We start from the raw sequence: 22,436 nt of genomic DNA, 5'->3' as shown, positions 1-22,436 counted from the left end.
CGGCTCAAGCTTCCTTGGTAATCAAATGAGTAGCAAAACCTTTAAACAAGACAAAGCGCTGAAAATATATCAAATATTTAACCACCAGGGATCGTATATGATAAAACATTTTCCTCTGACTGATTTAAATTAGTATATCATCTCATAGGTATGACTAACAGATGGACTATAAATGAATAATTTCGTTGATTTTTCTTCCCGAAATGTTTTATTTAAGATTTCCAAAGAGAATGGCTCTCAAAGCGTAAGAAGCAGATTTTGAAATGTCTATAATAAATAAAATATAAACTTTAAAACGGATAATTTTACATACGTTTCATTGAATTCACTTTCACTTGATATGAATATAGTCTCTCGGGACAAGTAAGTAGAGATATCGTCCCGCAGGCATATATACTTGCTCGTTTTAATTACTTCATGAATTTTAAAAATTTATCGGAAAAAGAACGTACATCATACATTCCTTCTATTTTCGTAAAGGCAAAGACAGTTTGTCTTCGACACCATGAAAGATGCTAAAAATTTGCACAGTTGTCTTCTAATCTCGTATCGTCGAGGTAGATAGTCTGGTTCCCTGGCCCATTCCTACCACTGCCTGCGCTGCTAACGAAAATCCTTCGCAGCGCAGTCAGCGGTAGAAATGGGCCAGGGAACCAGGCTATGTTGTAGAAACCTCAAAGGTCCTTTGCACCACAAACCCATAATGGCATTTGTCTCAGCATTCATACCATGCATGCAATACTGCATGGTGTGTTGTTTACTGCAATTGTTAATTTCAAATACCAACGGCTGCACTTCTACAAGTGAATAGATCCGAATTCGAGATGGCACGTCGCGTAATAAGTCATCATTGTCAATCTATACTGTATCGTATGCGACAGACTTGAACAAAAGTACACCTGGTCAGACTTGCCACATGATCAAACGGCGCATCAGCAATCACTGAAGCGACATTTCAAGACAACACTACATCACCGGCCAATGAATAACGCAGTACCATAACCGCCCCGAACATTCAGAAGGCCAATTTAAAGGCAGTGCGCCTCGAAATTAAATATTTTCCCAAAATTTCTACAAGGAAACATAATATCGGTCAATTTTTGTGCATGATGAATTCTGGAATTAAATTTAGGGTATTCGAGCACAATTTGGTAATAGAGAAACAAGTCACTCAATACTTACTGACACTTGAAATTCAAAATGGCCGCCATCCCTGCGTTAACTGTTTGAGGAAATATGAAATTTTCGATTTTCAAAATCTTAGCGGGTGAATACTTTATTCACCCTTTGAGCTTTAAATGAGTCCACATAAGTGGCAGACCAAAATTGCATTGTAAAAGTTTGAATGTCCGAATACCTATTCCAAAGGCGCTTTTTACCTTGATCGAACAAATCACAAACACGCTTAAAATCAACGCTTGGGAATAATTTGAATGAAAACAGGGAGCTTAGCTGAAGCTCAAACTTCCTTACAAACTACACATACGAATCATTAAAGCAAGTTATCATTTCTCATTCTTGACTAGAGAAAATCATGAAACCGTTTGGTGTTCAGGTATACAAATAAAACCTGACATACAAGCGAAGACTGGCAAACTTATAATTCGTTGCAATATAAATATTTGATGACTTCTAATCTTATTTGAAAGTTCATTGAGTATAACAGTCTCGATAAACTAGTCATATTCGTCGATTACACTACCTCACATATTAGAAGGTGTCTTTTTGAATGTTTTGGTAAATTTTATCGGTGACAAAAGAGACGTTTTTATCTGCCTATGAGAAAGTTGAGCATGGGAACTGATAATTTTACAAAAGCACAAAGCGACAATGGAACGCAATCCATTAAACTTTAAAATCTTTCAAGGATTTATTAATTTTTCTCTCGCTTGACCTCAAGAGCATTAAAGGTATACTGTCACCTGTTCCAATTTGCCACAGTTACCATGGAAAGAGAAAATCTAATCACTCACAGATTTTAAGCGGGTGGCCACTTTTTAGAACAGCGCCCTCACATGGGAATTTTGAATACCAAGGAACGCCCCTTTGACCAGACATGAGCATATGTAGATTACAGGTGACTGTGTATACCTTTAAATCCGTCTGGAGGTAATTTGTATGACTCTCAAGACAGCGGGAGAATCAGATTCGTGGTGATTAAGGATTCTGAATATCGTATACACTGTACACTATATCTTTTGGAGGACAAAACTGATAACATATCTTAGGCATTGATAGTGGAGGTTAACCAACGCATACGAAAGGGTGTGAAACCAAGTGACAACTTAGTGTCAAATATGGCGCTCTGTCTTAGGCCAAATAAAACATACATTTCCGGTAAAATGCCTCTGGAAAGTGGGAATTTTTTAGTTCTCCTTTTGTCGGATGACACCCATAAAATACTGTAAAATTTAGAAAATTTACTCATTTTGTCAAATTGTGAAAAATGTCTCGGGTCGGTCGGTTTTTTCTGAGGTCGGTCGGGTTACCAGAAATAAACACACTTTTTGTTTGACCTTCTTGGCAGAAGAAAGGATTTTCTTACACAAGGCGAAAGGAACACGGACACAGACATAGTAACAGTTGTCTTTTCGAGTTTTGACATTTCCAAACTTATGATATAGTAAGCATAATCACTGCCTCCCAGGTGCAAATAACTGTGTTACTTTAAGATGAGAAACTAAGTTTGCTTCAATGTCTTGACAGGAAACTAGCACATATCGTGCTTCTTTGAGATCGTAACAATTTACAGCAACAGGTTTCAATTTAAGGCCAAAATGTTCAAGCCATGGACGGCCACTTACATTTTGCAGAAGTAGGATGATACATAGCCCAGAGAGCCCGAGTTCACCCTTACAATCATTGGTTGATCTGTTGCCGAGCCAACTGATATTTCCCGAAATCGAGTCGGCCATTTCCTTCAAAAACTCGGCACAAAATGCCGCGATTTAAGTGCAGGGTAATCTTGAAAGCAAGAAAGTAGCTATTTTTTCGATTAGTGAACTCTTTTAATGTATATTAACATGATATACATATTACTTTCAATAAATAAGACAGAAGAAATCATCTATGATCATATCTTTTAAATACCATTCCTTGAAAAAAGTGTGAGAACGACTCCCGTGCGTAAATTGTTTATTGAGGTCTGCGTTTTACATACTAGTAGTCAGTGTGGCTCTCAGACTAACTGATCGATGGGGCGTAGATCCCAATACGTCCGTCTCTTCTAGTAAATCATCCAATGTCCCCAGTCTATAACTAGAAAACCTGTTGAATTCGTTCAGAATTCTTGAATCGAGGCTTTCTAGATTATCATTTTTGTTCTTTTTCCGCAGCAAATAATAGCGTATGTACATGTAGAAACGGGCATAAAGCTGAGTGCAGATCAAAATCTTTCCTTCACAAATTTCGTATATAGAATGTCACTTGAATGCCAACTATTGCTTGATATTCTAAATTTTGATTTGAGTGATTGAAATCTTGATAATGAAATTCAAAAATGTGATTTATGAGTTCAAACGTGAAGGGAAAGTTTTTGGACAGGCTATAATGTACATGGAACACGACTGGAACTAGTTTTGGACAACAGGATACTGTAGTGAGGTAGGCGTAATCTTCAAATGTTAGCCCATCAAATTATAATATGTTTCTTGGTTTTGCAATTCACTTGTGTTTATTGGTAACTTGTAATATTGAAACGTTCAGCTATAGGACACCTAAAACTTTTGTGCATTTCAACAATGAAACGATCTTCTTCTTCCAAATTAGTTCCGATAGTTATATTGTTTAAAGCCTCCATTATCACAAGAATGTTGACAACAAACATGGGACAAAAATGATTTGATAAAAAAGTCTATGAATCAGTAAGCCTAACGTACGCTCATCATATTTGCCACTGTTTCCCAAACAGAAGCACTATACGTCCGTCGCCGATTCAACAGTGTTTATTGTGATATTTTCGACAAGTGTCTTTTTCCCAAAACACGGCAATTTCTGTAGAACAGCAAAGGCGGCTCTCCTGAACGATCTATTCATCGCGCTGTAGATGATTACGTTCCAGAAACTGTTTGCCGAGAGTATCCAGGTGACACACAGTCCGAGCCATTGGGGTACAGCTTCGTCATTCTTCCCTGATATGAAGAAATACATTTGTAACGTTCCGTATGGTGTCCATGCTAAGAAGAAGGCAGCAGTTATGGCGAGGAACATTTTCACTGCTTTCATGTCGGAGGAGATTTGAGAGGTGTTTCCAAGATCGCCGATTCTTCTGCGCCTGTTCCGTGCGATTACAAGAATCCGGGTATATGCAAAGATCATGGCTCCGAATGGGATCATCACGAATGCAGTACCGCTGAAAATAGCAACATATCTCTTAGCATAATTCGGGATGCACATAAATACGTCAGGATTGTATCCGTAGAAGTCTTTTTCTATCAAGCCTACTGCGATTGCGTAAAATGTCAACACTGTCCACGCAACGATAGTCACTATCACGACCCTGCTCTTGGTGACCGTGTTGATGTATTGAATAGGTCGTTCTATGGACAGGTATCTGTCGACTGCAATGAGTGCTAACGCTATGGAGGATGCTGAATACGCAATATGTGAAAGAGAACCTAAGAAAACACAACCCGGAAAGGCAGAAGCGATGAGATCTTTCCGCGTCACACAACCGACCAAAGTCGTGGAAAGTAGCAATCCTACCAGGAGGTCGGCGGCGGCGAGTGACGTCATGAAACAACGTCCTCCGCTGGACAAGATCTTGTTGCGGCTGAGCACTGCAATGTTCAATAAGTTACTGCTGATAATTAGCGCCGCGATTGTCACAATTACAGCAGCTTGTATCACGATAACAGCGGTACCGGGATCCTGTTGATCAACCATGCTTATCAAAATGCGACAGCTATGATGTTACTGAAGTCTAGTAGGCGAAAGACGCTAGCTGAAAATTGGCGGTAAAGGATAGCTTCAAGGCGCGATCAGACTTTTTAGAGCGGACGCATCAAACATATGTGGTCGTTCATCCTAATGAGGCAGCTCGTTTCTTCATCTGTCTGCTGAAAGAAAGTGAGTGAGTACCGTAGTTCTCTTTTCTGATTGGCCGTCGTAGATTTCACCCCTGACGTCACTCCCTTCGGATATAAAAACCGACATTTCGCTCTTATGCTGTAGATTTCAAGACTGCGCATCACGAATAAGAATCTTCAAACATTTCTTAGAATACGTTACTATTTCTAATTTTTCTTGTAACGTTTGCTTTGAATCCTTACTTGTCAACGCCAAAAAAATTACCGTAACATATTAACATTAACAAGTTAATTTTACAATCTCTTAACTATCATATTGTATTCCATAGAGACTGATCATAGACCTTTTTCAAAAGCCGACTTACTTTGTTGAGGAGGTGCTTTATTGATGAAAACAACTTGTACACTCTGATTCAGCGGCAGCGGTAGTTCCCGTCCGTAGGAATGGAACATGCATCACCTTAAGAAATGCATTTACGCACTATAGTACGAGTGGTGTGACCGCGTAGCTTGGTGTGATCGCGTATATTAGCCCGTAGACTTGAGAACCCCCCCGACTTCTGGTTGTTTGGTGAGAACATGTGCATGTCTAGCCGAAGCAAATATTCAGAGCGGAACACATTGTAAAAAGAAGTGATACAATAAAGGAGACGTAGAAAAAATGATTCATTTAACAGTTTTATTGAGACCTTAAATGCCAAGCGGCTAGTGAAATAGTGATAGTTATTCATAAGGCAACGGACTGAAGGTGTCAATCGTGTCTTCGACACGCGACTTGAACTGTAAGTCACAGACGTCGGGTGGTGTCATTTTCACAAACATTGTGATCTTTTGTTCCACTTGATCGGTAGTGTATTTAATCTCTGGGGTATCATAAAACTCGGAATAGCCCAGATGCATGTACATGGTTTGTGTCGGCCACTCCCCTCATGGGCAAATAACAATAAGAGGATGTTGACGTTGTCCAGGTACAAAAGTTAGAACCTGACGACAGTATTCAGTGTCATCAAGCAAAATGTCGATGTTAGCCACCGCACCTTCTTTAGGATCAACCTCACTATATGTATCAAAATCAGAGTCTGATAGTAGTGCAGAATTAGAAGGTGTTTGTAATAAAGTGTATGAAGTGTTTCCAAATTTGGTTAATAATGTCAGAGCAGAATTGTCATTATGACAAACTTTTAGTCATGCAAGGAGTTCTGAACTTGACAGTGGCAGTTCTAGATCAGTGACTGTAGTGGACCCACTGAAGAAGAAGGGCTTAGTCCCTTCGAAATATCTGGGATTTACAAGCTCAGAGTGGAACATTGATATACTCTAATACATTAGTAACGATTGAGACTAAGATATATCAAAATATTTTTTTTACATATTGTTAATAAGGTTAGGCATGGAAGTTGAGAAAAATGACAATATTTGTTACTTTGAGAAATGTTTCAGGATTATCGAAAATCATCATATCCATCGAGAAAAAATGTCAAATTTGGCATTAAAGAAATGTTTCTGAAGTCTCTATTCAATAATGGTGAACAAAAGTGATTACCCTCATAGAGAAATCATATTTCGAACATTTCTTTCAACAATGTACGAAAAATGGCAAACTCAGGCTAGCCGTCGACAGAGGGCGATTTCTCGGAAATTTATATTTTTCTCGAAAATTCATATTTTCCCCCAAATGAGAAGCTTATAAAATATAGTATCAATGATGTTAGCAAATTACATTCTTATTGAAGCTCTATATAAAGTTAGAGCAGAATGTAAGTAGTGCCGCCGTGTTGTGCATTATCGTGAAAAATCAGCTAACCAGCTTTATCATTGCTGGTACATTTAGTCATCGGTGGAGTGCATTCCTTTATTCGTTGGTTTGGTGTACTCATCTATTCTTCGATCTTGTAAGCTGGTGTAAGGACTATCCGCCGTGTTTGGAGGTGGCAGTTCGCTGTACCCGACCGATATGACCTGATTTGGCTTTTGACCCGAGTGCATTCCTTTGGTCGTTGGTTTGGTGTAAACATCTATTTTCCGATCCTGTAAGCTGGTGTAAGGACTATCCGCCGTGTTTGGAGGTGGCAGTTCGCTGTACCCGACCGATATGACCTGATTTGGCTTTTGACCCGAGTGCATTCCTTTGGTCGTTGGTTTGGTGTAAACATCTATTTTCCGATCCTGTAAGCTGGTGTAAGGACTATCTGCCGTGTTTGGAGGTGGCAGTTCGCTGTTCCCGACCGATATGGCCTGATTTGGCTTTTGACCCGATATCGTCGTTACGTAGATTCCACGCGGATTTGACACATCATCTATCTCGATATAGGTCGGCTCGCTTCGAGTTGACGAGTTGACGACAGGACGAGGTTGCCCTAGGGTAGCAGGAGCACCGCTGTCGCTTGCATGGTTTTGCATCGCTGTCGAGTTTGCAACCTAAGACGAAAAAATGATACCCTCCCATTACAATGTTCCGAAAAGTTTCACCAAGTGATGAACACAAACTTAAATACTGTGCCAATGCGTGTAATTTTATAAAATTTGCATCATACTGGTTGAAATGTTTCGCTTGTCAAAGTGGACGTACTTGTATGAAAAATACATCAAAAGCTGGCGTGAAAATTTTAGAGAATCATTCGTCTTACATGATAAGACACCGAGGGAGGATAAAACTTCCTCTCGTAAGGAAGTAAAGTAAAACGTAAATAAAATTAAATTTTTCGTAACCTTTTTTTTACTCGTTGTGTAGCATGTTGCGGAGGATTGACGCTGTATAGGTGTTTTCCTTCTGTTTTGGCCACCCAATCCTATATGTTGACCTTTTTAGCGATTTACCTGGCACATATATATATATATATATATATATATATATATATATATATATATATATATATATATATATATATATATATATTATATGACCAGCGACGCCCTTTAATAGTAAATATATATATTATATATATATATAATCTTTACTATTTAAGATATATATATATATATATATATATATATATATATATATATATATATATATATATATATATATATATATATATATATCTTTACTATTAGATGGCGTCGCTGGTCATTCGTGCATTTCCAAATCATTTAGTTCACAAACAATTTATTCAACCACAAATCATTAGTGGTTTTTACTCAGTGTGAGTCAGTGTGAGTCAGTTTTGACCCGAACCTATTAACTTCACCAACCTAACCCAACAAATCTTCTGTTTTCACAACCTTCAAATATAGTTTTCATTATTTTTGTTCACTTAAACAAGAACTCTTATTTCTTAGTTCTCCCTAAATGCCTTTATTATGGCGCATCAAGTTGGCAATACACTGCAAAATTGTGCGTGGTATTTCTGTCAAACGTATTCTGGTCAGGACGAGGATTAAGTTATTTAAAATAAATGTGAAATTAAAAGCACACAGGTTGTGTTGACAACTTGAAAATGATTTTGCAAGTAAAACATGAAACTGTATTTTACAGAACGAACAAAATATTAGCTGATATATCAGCTTATTGAGCTTAACTTCTGTTAACAATCCAGTTTTAATAACATTAAAGGGAAAAAGCCTCTTTTTTTTACCTCTTTCTGATATCAAGAAAAAGTAGAATACTTGCATAAATCACTCGGTGTTACAGAATGATGATGGTATATAACTGGAAAAGTGTCAAAAATTATCCCTTAGCTGAACGCACACACCATGATTTCGTTTATGACATCTGGACAGTTACGCTGTTTAAAGTTAACTTTTGAATCGCAGTTTTTCCTATAAGTGAAATTTCAACGAATTCCTGAGTTGTTCTTACTGTTTCATAATAAGATCAATCGCCATGTATATTCTTCTCCTCACATTGATTGAAAGGTGCAAGATATCAATTAATCCATTAATATCAATTAATATAATTACCAGTTAACATAAACTTACTTGATATTCATTTCTTACTTCACTTTTTTTCTTTTGTCTTCTTACAACATAGATGACGACGCCTACAAATGGCAACACGCGAATATGTAAACTTTAAACAATTTGTAGTGTGCAGGGATCTGATTTTACAAAGCGTATTTATGATTTGTTTGAAAGGCTGCAATATATGTGCCGGTTAGAATCTATTACATCCTAATTTTTCGTATGGACTTCAGAAATGAACACATCTCTCTGTAGGCTGGAAGATTCAAGGTGACTTTGCGTTGTATTAAGGACAAGCTGCAGAAACGGGTCTAGGGACGAGCAAGGGTAGAGATAAACATCAACCTTCTTTCTGAAAAGTGGCATTATTTTGTATGAGACGACAAATAACGCGTCGAGGTCAATGCCAAAGCGTACGATGTTCTCGGACACAAATCCCGGTATTTTGTGAAAGACCTTATTGTTAGGCGTTTTTATGATGCCCGTCGCGCACTGAACTGAGCGGCCTCCAGCAGACTGGGAACTCGTTCATCGCGTCCGCCAAGCGCACAGAACGATATTTCAACCCGCGCAGCGCTATGCATGTGATAGAAATTGTAGGTCAGAAGCATCCTCCGCATCTGATGAGACCGAAACTTATTGTGTGACCAAACTCCATAGGTTTACACACGCAGATGTATAATTATAAAAGTACACGAGCTGTCTTTTCTTCATATTGACAATGAACACCTGTGTTGTGACTATCCGTTCCAAATTTCCCATGGTGCACCTTCCGCTCACAAATCTACACTGACATTCCATCGACAAGAAATGTGCTTCCTCAAATACGAACATCTACAAAGCGGACAAACAACTTACTTGTGATAACAATCCCGACGACAAGCCCTACAATTATTCCAATCAGAACTGTTTGCTGGATTTTAAGAAAATAAAAACAATTTTTTTTTGATTTCCTAATACAATAACATCCAAGCAAGTAAGCATTGCTATATTGTATTCATGTATTCTAATATTCGCATCTACGTCTTATTATGTTCCTTGCATGCTACCATGACATACAATATATAATATACCATGTAATATGCAATTAGAATACATTGTCCATTGTCAAACATTTACAATACTTGTTCACATGCATGCATAGTGGCAGGGACATAGACAGACATACAGTTTGTGGGCTGGAGGGGCCAACCATGCACCCACAAAACTCTACTACATGGATATTTTTGTTCTTTAGGATCTGCTGAACAAGTAAAAAGATGTTAACATTGGATATTTTGGGATGTACTACCTCTCTGGGCTGGGTTTACGTGCACCTCCCCCTGTCAACAGGATAACAAACCTGTATTTTCAGAAGGCTTGGAATCTCTAGAAATGGAATTTTAACAGAAAAAATACAGGGACTCAATAATTGTTACGGTGATGTTTTGAAGGGTACCGCAAAATTACGATTTTGCGACCCACATGCATTTCTGTCAAACCTGGCTTCTTGTAAATCATCAGCTTAGATTACTTTTTGATATGACCTGCCCGTTAGGGTATCACTAGAAAGACAATTTATTCGTCTTTAAAATTATATATTGTAATTTGCAATATCTTCTATATTTTCATGAAATAGAACAAAAAATTACCCGATACTCCAAAGTTTTATCTCGAAAATTACAGCTAATCTGAAATTCTACCAATTTTTACGTAGACATCATACAAAAGGCAATGCATGATATTCACTTTGTTTTATTCTCTACAGGGACATGTCAGAAATATGAAATAGACTATTAACAGAAAAATAATGGTATGCTTTAGCTGTAACGTCATCTTTTGAAGGGTATGGCAAATCACAGTATTGCTTACTTGCATGCGTTTTTGTTTAACCAGTCCTCTTGTAGGTCGTCTGCCGAGCTTATTTTTTAAAATAATATAGCTTGTGGGGTATCATTAGAAAGGTAATTTATTTCTTTTTAAAATTATATGTTATTATTATATCATCATACTTTTTATGAAACAGGACCATAGTTTACCCCATATGATCCCAAAGTTGATAGCGCAAATCACTGTCAAAAGTAATCTCAAATTCTACCAATGATTTATTTAGACATAATAAAAAGGGCAATGCTTTGTATTAACTTTGTTTTGTTTTCTACAGCAACATGCTAGAAACTTGAAATAAACTTTCAACAGAAAAAATATTGGGATGCTATGGGTTTAACGGCATGTTTTTAAGGGTAACGCAAAATCACAGTTTTGCCGACTCTCACACGTTTTATTTAAACCTTTCTTTTTGTAGCTCTTCTACTGAGCTTACTTTTTAATATAACCTGACTAGTTGGGTACCATAAGAAAGGTAATATATTTTTCTCTAGCATGACATGTTCTAATATGCAATATCATCTTTGGTGATCAAGGTATAGAACAAAAACTTACCCCGTACCACTACGTTTATTTCACAAATTACCAAAGTTTTACCTAGACATATTACAAAAGGCAATGCTTTGTATGAAATCTGTTTTGTTTACTACAAGGACATGTCTAAAATACAAATAGAATTTTAACGGACAAAATATCGGGATTGAATCGCTGTTAGTGACATCTTTGAAGGATAAGCAAAGTCACAGTATTGCCGACTCGCACGTGATTTTGTTACAAATGTCGTCTTGTAAGTCATCTGCTGAGCTTACCTTTTACTATAACCTAGTTTATGGGCTATTATTGCAAAGACAATTTATTTTTCTTTAGAGTGACTCATTGTAATGTGCAATATCTGTTGAGATATTCGTGAAATAAAACCAAACCTTACCCATACCCCAAAAGTTTATATTGCAAATTACTATCAAAACTAATCTCAAATTATACAAATTTTGGACTTTGACATAATACAAACGGCTATTCTTTGTGTTAAATGGTTTTTGTTACAGAAGTATGTCACAAATACGAAATAGACTTTCAATTTGAAGAGAATATGATTTAGTAGCCATTGGGATCATATTTTGAGGGGTACTCAGTATGGCAAATTTGCTGAAACACATACACTTTTATCAAACACGTCTTTATGAAAGTTGTCAGTTGACCTGAATTTGACATATAACCCAAAATGTTGGGTAGCATTGGAAATAATAGTTTTTTGCTCTTCATTTTGGAGCATTATAAAGCACACTATCATCTACAGTTTTCATGTAATCGCATGAGGACCTACTCCTACCCCTAAGTTTCATTTGCATACTACAGCTATTCTCCAATAGGTAGTTTAGCATTTAATTTAGATTTATTCTATAAAGAAGACAAACTTTGAGTGAAACCTATTACATTTGTTGCAGAGAAATTTCCAAACTATGAAAGATACCTTTAACGGGGTAGTTATTATGATTTAATAGCTGTTAGGATCATGTTTTGAAGGGTAACAGGATATATATTGCTGAAACCCGCGAAATTTTATTAAACACGTCTACATGAAAGTTATCTGCCAACCTGTATTTTATACGTAACCAAGATTGTGGTTATCATTACAAAGAGTTTTTATCACTCTTCATTTTAGCATACCATAAAGTGCATTGTCATCTTAAGTTGTAATGAAAATAACTTGACGCTGCCCTTAGTTGTATTTGCAAACCACATCTGTTCGAAAACTTACTATAGATGCAGTTTGCAAATTTGGGGTATGGGGTATACGGTTTGGTCCATATAGAAGATATTGCATATAAAGAAAAATAAATTGCCTTTCCAATGATAGCCTTTAATTTAAGTTATAGTAAAAAGTAAGCTCAGTTGATGAATTACAAGACGACACATTTAACAAAAACACATGCAAGTCGGCAATACTGTGACTTGCGTTCATGATAGTTTACTTAATCTAGGGGAAGATGTAGTACCCCCTACTCCTACCCATTTGGCGCAATTTTTCGCGGTACATGCAAATCAAAGCCCAGCCAGAGAGGTAGTGCATCCCAAAAATTCAGTGTCAACATCTTTGTTCTTGCTCAGCAGATCCTAAAGAACAAAAAATACCCATGCAGTAGAGTTGTGTGTGCGTGTGTTTGGGGGGGGGGGGTGCACGATGGGTCCCTCAAGCCCACGGACTAATATATACACTCACCAATCATACACAAATACACAATATGTGTATACATACATAGTGTATACATACGCATTTTTGAGAATATTTTGAGTACATAGTTTTGAGAGCTAACACAAACAAAAATATGAATGCTACCTTTGAAGATTTGATTCTTGCAATCAGGTCAGGTGTAGACATGCGCTGTGTGGCTGTCATTATAATGTCCAGGGTCACTGTGGTTCTATTATTTGAAATTTGGTCAGGACCTGAAGAAAATATAATTACATGGTTATCACCAAACTAGCATAATACATTCTGTAAACTTTAAAATCATTGAATAATGTCATTAGACTCCTAATTTCATATCTAAGAGAGACCATATCGTTACATTGTTGACAACATTATTGTTTAATTTGTGTTTTGTTCCGGATGTAAAACAATATAGTATTTCCCCCCCTTCTCCCTGTGGCATGTGCAATCAAATACAGAGTATTTGCTTTTCCAACTAAAAGTCTATCTACAGTATTCAATGTTATATTAGACAAGCAAATAATATTACGGACTTCAGTTCAATTGGTCCAGGCACGTAATCATTCACCCTTTCTTGATTGGTTGAACGACGGACATTTGGATACCAAACAAGAAAAAGTATTTTACCAATCGAACTGAAAGTATGGAAAATCATCGGTTTCAGTAAATGGAGAATGGAATAAGAAGCCACCACATACCTATGAATGTCCAATCGTACTCGTCATTATCTGCATCGCAAATGTATTTAGGATACAAAGATATTTGTTTCGATTTTTTGATAACTTGATACTACGCAGGGAAGGTCATACTCTTGTGCAGATAGTTTGTAAACTTACCATAGAGAGCTTGGATTCCAGAAATGTCATCTTTCGCCAGAGAAAAGTCTGGATTATATCCTTCATAGAAGGGCGCCATCTGGGCGCCAGGGACGGAAGAGTGAGCTAGACCAAGGCTATGGCCAAACACATGGGCGGCCACAGAATCTAAATTGATGCCCTCGTAAGAGTTCACTGTAAATGTTTCGTCATCGTCGAAGTGAGCGTCGCCTGACTCTGGAAAGTACGCATGCGCAAGAGTGCCACCTACAAAAAGAGAAAAAGTGAGTGATATGTACGGTTAACTGTTAAATCTTCGTAGGTTTGTGATTTATGACACAAGATTAGAAAAACATTTAAAGACATAACATTTCTACACGTATCAATTCGTCCTACCTGGTCCGTCAAACTTTGCGGCGAACCCATCGCTGTGTACACCTGCGGCGAATTCGATCAAAATGTCGGCATCACCTTGGATTACTTCGGTAAACGACAATGGCGTGACGTCAGCCCAGTGCTTAAAAGCCCTCTCAATGGCTGCCTTCTGATCGGCAATGGACAGATCTTTCGTGAAACTCACAAATTTGTAGGTCAGGTCTGTTTTACTCCACTTCACACCTGTACATAAAACATTTACAGAATCACCATGACAGAATAGTTGTGGTTTCGTTGACGGAAGTACTGCCAAATTACTTCAATCTTTGAACACCGCTTCGTACATTGAAATGAAAACCGTTAGATTCCGCTATGATGTGAAGCACTTTCTATATACAGAACAGATTTGATTAAAAAAGCAGTGAGTCACCTCTCTACAAATATTAGATTTGGTAAAAAATAGGCATTAATCTGTGATTTTCAACAGGTCCACACTACCAGTGATATGTATGAGTTGAATTGACACAGTTTATGAACTACTATCTCCTGCATTACCGATGTGACACTCAGAAAACTTGGGTATCATTGGAAAAGACAATGGCCTGTGAATCTTTTGTCCCAAAGTTCCGCTTTCGTCATTCTGTACGTGTTCTACATCTGGCTCCCAATAATGAAGATTTTGCTAGAGTTGTCATAGTGCTCACGAGAGGTACGAAGAGGAAAGCGGTACCGTGTACCTTAGCTATCAAACTCGCCGTGTTCAACAGATCTTTGGTCACAATGCCTTGCTCACAAGACTTGAAATTTTGAATGCGCCACCTAATTTGCATTATCATGATGATAATTCTATTTTCATTTACAGTTTCATTATCTGTAGTATAATTCAGGTGTCTTTTCTTTTTATTTTTTTTGCTCTGTGCACAAGCAGCTATTACACAGCGTTATTACAGCGTTATACAGTCTGTGTGTGTACAATGAGAATTTTTATTGTTGGTTTAATTCACAGATGTAAAGATATGTGGGCAACCAGAATGCTGCAAGGGGAGGCTATGGAATGGGGATGTAGAACACTTAACTCCCGCTGATACAGAGAGCAAAAATAGTGAAAATTAATCAACACTTTGATGTTCTTTACAGTGCAGTAGTTTGCACCTCGAAAGACTTAAACTTCTGCTCAAACTTTCCTCGAAGAAACTTTGAACCATTCTCTATCATAATCAAGAATAAAACTCAGGGGTCAAGGTGAAAAGTTTGGTACTGTAGACAGGATCTTTGAAGATTTCAAATGGGAATTAGTGAAAACTTTATTTACCCTGGGAGTTTCAAAATGAAGCCATGCAAGTGGTAGATCAGAAATGCGATGTAGAATTTTGCGAGTTCGAATATCTGTTCCCGGGTGCGCAATCTACTCAAAGGTGATAGGGGTAAAAATCCTTACTGCTTAGGGCGTATCTTTTCAGTCGGGGCATAAACGTTGTGTTGTAGGTATCGTTCGTATTTGTTCCATTTACCGCTGAACCAATCATATCTTCTACACCACAACGAGGCTTCTCCATCATTTGCATAGTTGCGTTGTTCACGTCGCCAGTCATTTCTAGGTTGGCCATTCTCTGGAAGTTCATCACGGCGTCGCGCATTTCGTCATCGCCGTGTGTGGTGTTTGGTTGTAAGTAACCGAACGACATAAGGTAATTCTGTTCGTGGATGAAATAAATATCATTGGCATTTTAGATTATTATAAAAGTATAGATAGTTCGTATTGTCAGACAACACACCCTTCACCTTAATGTCAATAACAAGTGCGAAGCAATTCAAGACTGTAGGTTCCTACAATAATATTGCGTTCAGAGTTCGAATCCATTATAAAGTTACATACTCCCAAATTACAAATTATCTTAAGGAGACACAATTTTGTACTTTCTTCGAGTCCATTCTCAGCCCGTTCGGTGCAAGCATCTCTAAATTGGTCAAGGATGTCACAATGGCGAATTTCGATTTCCTCTTTTCATCACAAGGCATATTACACAGTGTAGCAGTCGGTCGATAGGAGAACAATGGAGAGATGAACAAAAGCGTGACCGTTCAAATGACATTATGGAGCAAAGAATATGTGGTATCCATGGTAACAAAGATGGCATAGACTGGAAAACATAAATTTTATCCAGTTTTGTTCAGCTTTTCGTTCAGGCCAATTGTTACGTCCGAAAGTGCTTCAGTCAGCTGAATATTTTTCTGACCAGACCAGAGCTCGAAAGTAAATTTAATATCGTTTTAACCACCATCCCTGCCTATCTGTCAACTATAAGCAAGCGTCGCCCTCGTCTTTATTTAAATTCTTAATTTTTTTGCGCAAGTTGTCTAAATACATGCCGTGTGTCGTCAAGGCAGGAAAACATATCACTCATTCAAATATTTAGAAAAGCAAAACAAACAAACCTTTCACCCTATTCCTGTAACAAAGATCACACGAAATACAAGGAATACGATGGTTTTTATCGGATTCGAAGTCACAACGTACGGCACCCAGTCACCTATTTAATTCACAGCTAATTCACAGATATGTAATTCACAGTTGAACACCCAGAATTCACTGTGAGCATCTCATACACCATAATGGTTAACCAACGCCAAGGCAGTCATGAATTACTTTCTCCGTGAGATAACTCACCTTCGGGTTCATCGTGGGTCTTGCTTTAGCATCCAGAAAACAAACTACAGAGAAAACCAAAATTATGTACCATGGTCGTATCATGTTCGCCTGCATGAGCATTTCAAAATCTCACTGAAATGAAAACAGAGATAAAGAGGAAGATCTTAATCTTGCACCATCAAGAAAAATATGATATGATATGTTTTGTCCCAGCTCTGGATTCTCCGGCAATAAAAGAAGTTAGTCCACAGGGTAGTTTACCGGCGACTTCTTGAAACTGATTCGATAAAATTTTCTACTCAGTAAGGGACTGAACAGAAATTACACGCGGGGGGCGATGTTTTTCAAAATGACGCTGCGCGTATAATAGTGACCCTCCAAAAGTGCTTGCAAGAAAAAGAGTGACGCTCCCCAATGTTCATGCAAAAAAGTGACATTCCACTTACGTGCCACAGTCCGTATTAATAATATCTTAATTGGCATATAATTTCTCATTTGACCTTTGAACTTTCAAAGAATACTTTTTTACAAATATTCGCATGGATGAAAGCCCAATATGATATTTGTTGTTCGCATCTGCTCTTTCAAACACCCTATTCTCACCACGTATATTTACATCAGTCATCAATTGTCGAACAATTATAAAGCACAGATTAAGATAGTTTTGTATCGAAAAAAATTATTCACAGTTTCCTTATAGATTATAGTGTATGTAAAATTCCAAAATCAAATTTCTTGCACACGAATGTACTTGTAACCTCCCCAGTTCAATCAGGTACATTAATATCAATTATCAAGTGTCTATAAGTACACAGATTTTGCTAGTTTTGTATTAGAAAAAAATGTTCAGTTTCCTCACAGTCTTCAAATTTTAGTGAATCAACATTTTTGTGAAATTCAAAAATCAGCTTGCCTGTACACATATGCACTTGTAACCACCTTAGTTTAATCAAGTAAATAGATATTAATAATAAAGCGTCTATAAATACACAGATTTAGCTAGTTTTGTATTGGAAAAAATATTCATAGTTTCCTCAAGGACTAAAATTTATAGTGAATCAACGTTTCAGTGAAATTCCAAACTTTTTCGAAAATATTTTGAAAACACATGCAATTGTAACAGTCCAATCAAGAACATTAATATCAATTATCAGGCGTCTATAAATACACAGATTTAGCTTGTTTTGTATTGGAAAAAATTGTTCATAATTTCCTTATCAATGAATCAACATTTCTGTGAAATTCGGAAATCAAAGTGATTGCACAAACATGCACTTGTAATCACCCTAGTTTAATCAAGTACATCAATATTAATAATCAAGTATCTATAAATAAACATATTTAAATAGTTTTGTATTGGAAAAAATTATTTGAGGTTTCCTCATAGACTAAAATGTATAGCGAATCAATGTTTCTGTTTTGGTGAAACTCAAATCTAGCTAGTATCAAACACATGCACTTGTAACCAATCAAGTCTTATCAAGTACTACATTAATATCAATTATCAAGTGTCTATAAAGACACAGATTTAGCTAGTTTCGTATTGGAAAAATGATCATAGTTTTCTCATGGTGAATCAACATTTCGGTGAAATTCGGAATCAAATTGCCTGCACAAACATGCACTTGTAACCACCCTAGTTTAATCAAGTAAATAAACATAATCAAGTATCTAGTACATAGTAATAGACATATCTAGTACATAGATTTAAATAGTTTTGGATTGGAAACAAGGTATTTGTAGGTTGCTCATAGACTACAATGTATAGTGAATAAAATGTTTATGTTTCAGTGAAATTCCAAAATCAAACTGCATGCAAACAGGTGCACTTGTAACCAATCTAGTCTAATCAAGTACATTGATATCAATTATCAAATGTCTTAAAATACATAGATTTAGCTAGTTTTAAATTGGCAAAAATGTTCGTAGTTTCATTGTAGACTACAACATATAATGAATCAATGTTTTGGTGAAATTCCAAATCAAATTTCTTGCAAACACATGACTTGTAATCAGCCTAGTCTAATCAACTACATAAATAATTATGTGTGTCTTAAAATGCATAGATTTAACTAGTTTTGTAAATGTTCATAATTTCCTCAAATACTACAATGTATAGTGAATCAACATTTCAGTGACAAGTCCAAAATCAAATTTGTACACATATGCTATTTTAACCATACTATCCTTATTAAGTACATTTATATCAATTATCAAATGTCTGTAAATGCAAAGACGTTGGCAGTTTTATATTGGAAAAAATGTCAATTTTTTTCTCAGAGGCCTACATGTATAGTGTATCAATTTTTTTGAAATTGCAAATTCAAATTGTACCTGTAACCCCCCTATTCTTGCGAAGTAGATAATTATCAATTATCAAACTTCTATAAATGCACAGATATTGCTAATTTTATATTGAAAAAATATTCATAGTTTTCTCATATTCTAACATAATGAATCAAAATTTTTGAGGCAATAAAAAACAAAGTTCTTATACACACATGTACTTTTTACCTTCTACTTCAAGCAGAGTACATTTACATAAATTATCAAACATATATAAATATACAGATATAGCTTGTTTTGCAGGGGGAAATTGTTAATAGTTTGCCCAATAGATTCCAGTGTATTATGATTTGATATTTTTCTTTGAAGTACTGTATCGACCACATCTTGCTTTCTTATAGTTGCGATAGTTTGGTAAAAAATGATGACCTTCCCACAAAGACATACGTGAAATGTCATGGCCCTTCCAAAATGCTAACACAAAAAATAGCGACCAACTCCTAAAAAACCCCCAACATTTGGCCCATCCCCTGTAATTTCTGTCCAGGCCTTAAGGACGGCAGAGCAACATCCGCTTATCTTGTTGCCCATTAGTTTAAATTTAGATTAAAAGGTATCGAGTGGCTCAGTCCCCAGGCGATCAAACCATAGTCGCCTGTCTTCTAAAATTCTGCTCTGCGCCTAGGCACACCATAGACATATGTAGATAAGCAAGACAAGTACTTTCCTTTTCTTGCGTATCTAGAAATTGTCCAATGAAAATGCTGCTCTTTTACCAGTATTTTAAACGAAGTCCTTGAACTTGTTCTGGCACATGGCAGTCCAGTATCAAAGTATTAGTTCAAGTGATACGATTCGATCGGGGACTTCCGACTTCTTGGGATTTGACCAGGCTCATCATAAAAGTATTGCTGAACCAGATTTAAGAGGGTTACCGGTGCGTCGGAAGAGGTATTTGCCGTTTCAGCCACCACATTGTATTGAATTACATTCGTGCGAACTCTGTTTCTGATATGTAAAGCAAGATTCATTTATAGACTCAAAATGACATGACTACAAAGAATCAGCCCTGATAGATGCCGTTCCGTAATATTTTTCCTGCTCTGACGCAATCTTTTTTCAGACACTGCTGATTACCATTATTGACCGTGGGTTTCCTTTCGTGATTTTTAGCTACTATAGACTATAGTCTATAGAAGCTATTGGGATGGGTATCCGTCCGGCGTCTGTCGTCAGTCTGTATGTATGTATGTATGTATGTATGTATGTATGTATGTATGTCCGTTTGTGAGGCGTCCGTCCACTCAAATATCTTGAGAACCGCAGTACTTACTGATTTGATATTTGTTGTGTAGATGAAAAATAGGATTTTGAGAAACTAGTTTTTTTTATTTTTTGATATTGTTGAAAATAGGCAAATTAATGCCAAAAAAGGTGTTTTTGGTAAAAAATCTACTTCTTCAGAACCGCTGGTCAGACAGCTTTGTTATTTGGTATACAGGTCACTAGGGGTAACCCAACTTAGATTTGTTCAAATTGTGAAGAAATATTCAAATGTGTATTTTTAAGGAATTTTTTTGTCATTTTTGGTCAAAATTTGACTTCCATTGTATGTAATTCTTGTACTGTATAAACCCTATCAATTCACCCTGAAAAAAAAATTGATATGATTTTAAATAATTGAATTAATTAGGAAATCATCAAAGCCAAATAATTTTAGTGTTGGAATTATCAGAAAGTTCAACTTTTTTGACAGTTCATAGTGAAATGCTTACCATTTGGAGGATTAAAACATGTAAAGGCAACTTTCCTGAATCCCACTTTGATATATTCTGAACCACCATTTATGTTATCTAAAAGAAATTGCTCATAATAGTTTGTCATGATAGGGTGGTCAAATAAATAGAGATAGAGAAAGTTCTAATTTCCATTTATGGTTGACTTGGTAAGGATAAAATAAAATTACTTTTTGAGGAAAAAAATAGAGTGGTCAATTAAAAGAGTGGTAAAGTGATAGGGTTTTTATGGTAAAGCTGGGCTGTAAGATTCCTCATGTGCTATTTATAGCAATTATGCAATCTGTGTAAACAGTGCAATGAAAGTGTTACATGATTCCTTATAATGCTTTTGATGACCTTGAACTTCTTAAGTTACAAACATTTGTCTCTTCAGTGTGCTTTCTCTGAGTACGTACAGTCTCAACTTATTCAACAGAACTTACTTACAATGTTAATTTGAAAGTTAAAATGTGCTTAGTTAATAGATTGAAAATACTGATATTAAAAGATAACCAGCTCAAGATTCTTTATAACCTGACAGATATGCTGTTTTTCTATGACGTAAATCTTGATTTAAGCAAGTCTTGTTTACTTTAATTAGAATGTAATTAACTCTCGTTTATTTGCTATTATAGACTAATATAGTCTCATGAAATATGCAAATCTGTATTTTTACGGAATTTTTTTCCATTTTTGGTCAGGCCATCCTGAAATGAGCTATCAAAGATATCCACCTTCTTCATCAATACATGTGTTACAAAAGGTTATTCTCTACATAACACAGCAGAGCTCTGTCAACTGTTGAGTCGCTTGTTTTTCAAAACCGCTGGTCAGACCGCTTTATTAATATTTGGTTTACATGTCCCTAGGATGACCTTAGTGAGATCATTTCACACAGTCAGGAAATACTTAATTTTGTATCCATGTCTATAGTAGCTTCAGGGACTTTGGCCTATGTTTTTCTCGATGTGGTGAACTGTATTTTGATGTGACGCAAAAGATATGGTTTCGATGATGGGCGTTCCATAAGTCAAGTTGAATTAGAGCATAGGTTTTTCTCGAGGGTCTATGATTAGAGTTATATAGGCCTATAGACAAGTTCTCACAGTTGTAGCTGTGCAAGTACGGTTTGTGAAAATACATTCAAAACAAACAGATGCGATACTCTATGGAATCTATATACCGGTTTGCATATTCTATGCTGAAAATCACTGCATAATATTGTTTGTTTGTACAAAACAGTGCGGAGCAAAAGTCCCAGGGCCAACAGTCATGTATAGTCACACTTCCACAGACGAGCTCCAAACGCATGTGAGAACATCAAACACAACTTCATTAAAAGACAACAGCGTAAACGCAAAATTATTCCTTTCGGAAAATAAACTTCTTTCACACCATTGAACTGAACATTTTCACTGACAATGGTTTGAGTAACAGCAATGTCTGTGCTATTTCCTACTTATGGAACTAGTTAATATGTTGATACAAATTTCAATTGTTATTAGGCGTTTGGTCCAAATGCGTGCT

At 36.5% G+C, this 22,436-nt stretch overlaps 3 protein-coding genes across 3 annotated transcripts; all 3 read right to left on the bottom strand.

Annotated features, from left to right (window-relative positions):
* Window positions 1-3,915: 3,915 nt before the first annotated feature.
* On the bottom strand, window positions 3,916-4,884 carry LOC139143394 (histamine H2 receptor-like). The gene has a single exon (XM_070713692.1). It carries the CDS (start codon window positions 4,882-4,884, stop codon window positions 3,916-3,918), a length of 969 nt encoding a protein of 322 aa, XP_070569793.1.
* Window positions 4,885-5,966: 1,082 nt separating this feature from the next.
* LOC139132307 (uncharacterized) lies at window positions 5,967-9,001 on the bottom strand. Its single transcript, XM_070698698.1, has 2 exons — window positions 8,946-9,001; window positions 5,967-7,445 (listed from the first exon to the last, which is right to left on the bottom strand). Exon 2 carries the CDS (start codon window positions 7,425-7,427, stop codon window positions 6,855-6,857), a length of 573 nt encoding a protein of 190 aa, XP_070554799.1. The 5' UTR covers window positions 7,428-7,445; window positions 8,946-9,001; the 3' UTR covers window positions 5,967-6,854.
* Window positions 9,002-12,836: 3,835 nt separating this feature from the next.
* Window positions 12,837-16,875, bottom strand: LOC139143390 (matrilysin-like). Its single transcript, XM_070713679.1, has 6 exons — window positions 16,864-16,875; window positions 15,634-15,889; window positions 14,217-14,438; window positions 13,842-14,087; window positions 13,132-13,241; window positions 12,837-12,908 (listed from the first exon to the last, which is right to left on the bottom strand). The coding sequence occupies exons 1-6, from the start codon at window positions 16,873-16,875 to the stop codon at window positions 12,837-12,839; spliced, it is 918 nt and encodes a 305-aa protein (XP_070569780.1).
* Window positions 16,876-22,436: the final 5,561 nt, after the last annotated feature.

This window comes from Ptychodera flava, chromosome 1 (assembly GCF_041260155.1).
Source record: "Ptychodera flava strain L36383 chromosome 1, AS_Pfla_20210202, whole genome shotgun sequence".
NCBI lineage: Eukaryota > Metazoa > Hemichordata > Enteropneusta > Ptychoderidae > Ptychodera > Ptychodera flava.
Note: the sequence above shows the minus strand (reverse complement) of the source record. Positions and strands in the feature narration are given on the sequence as shown.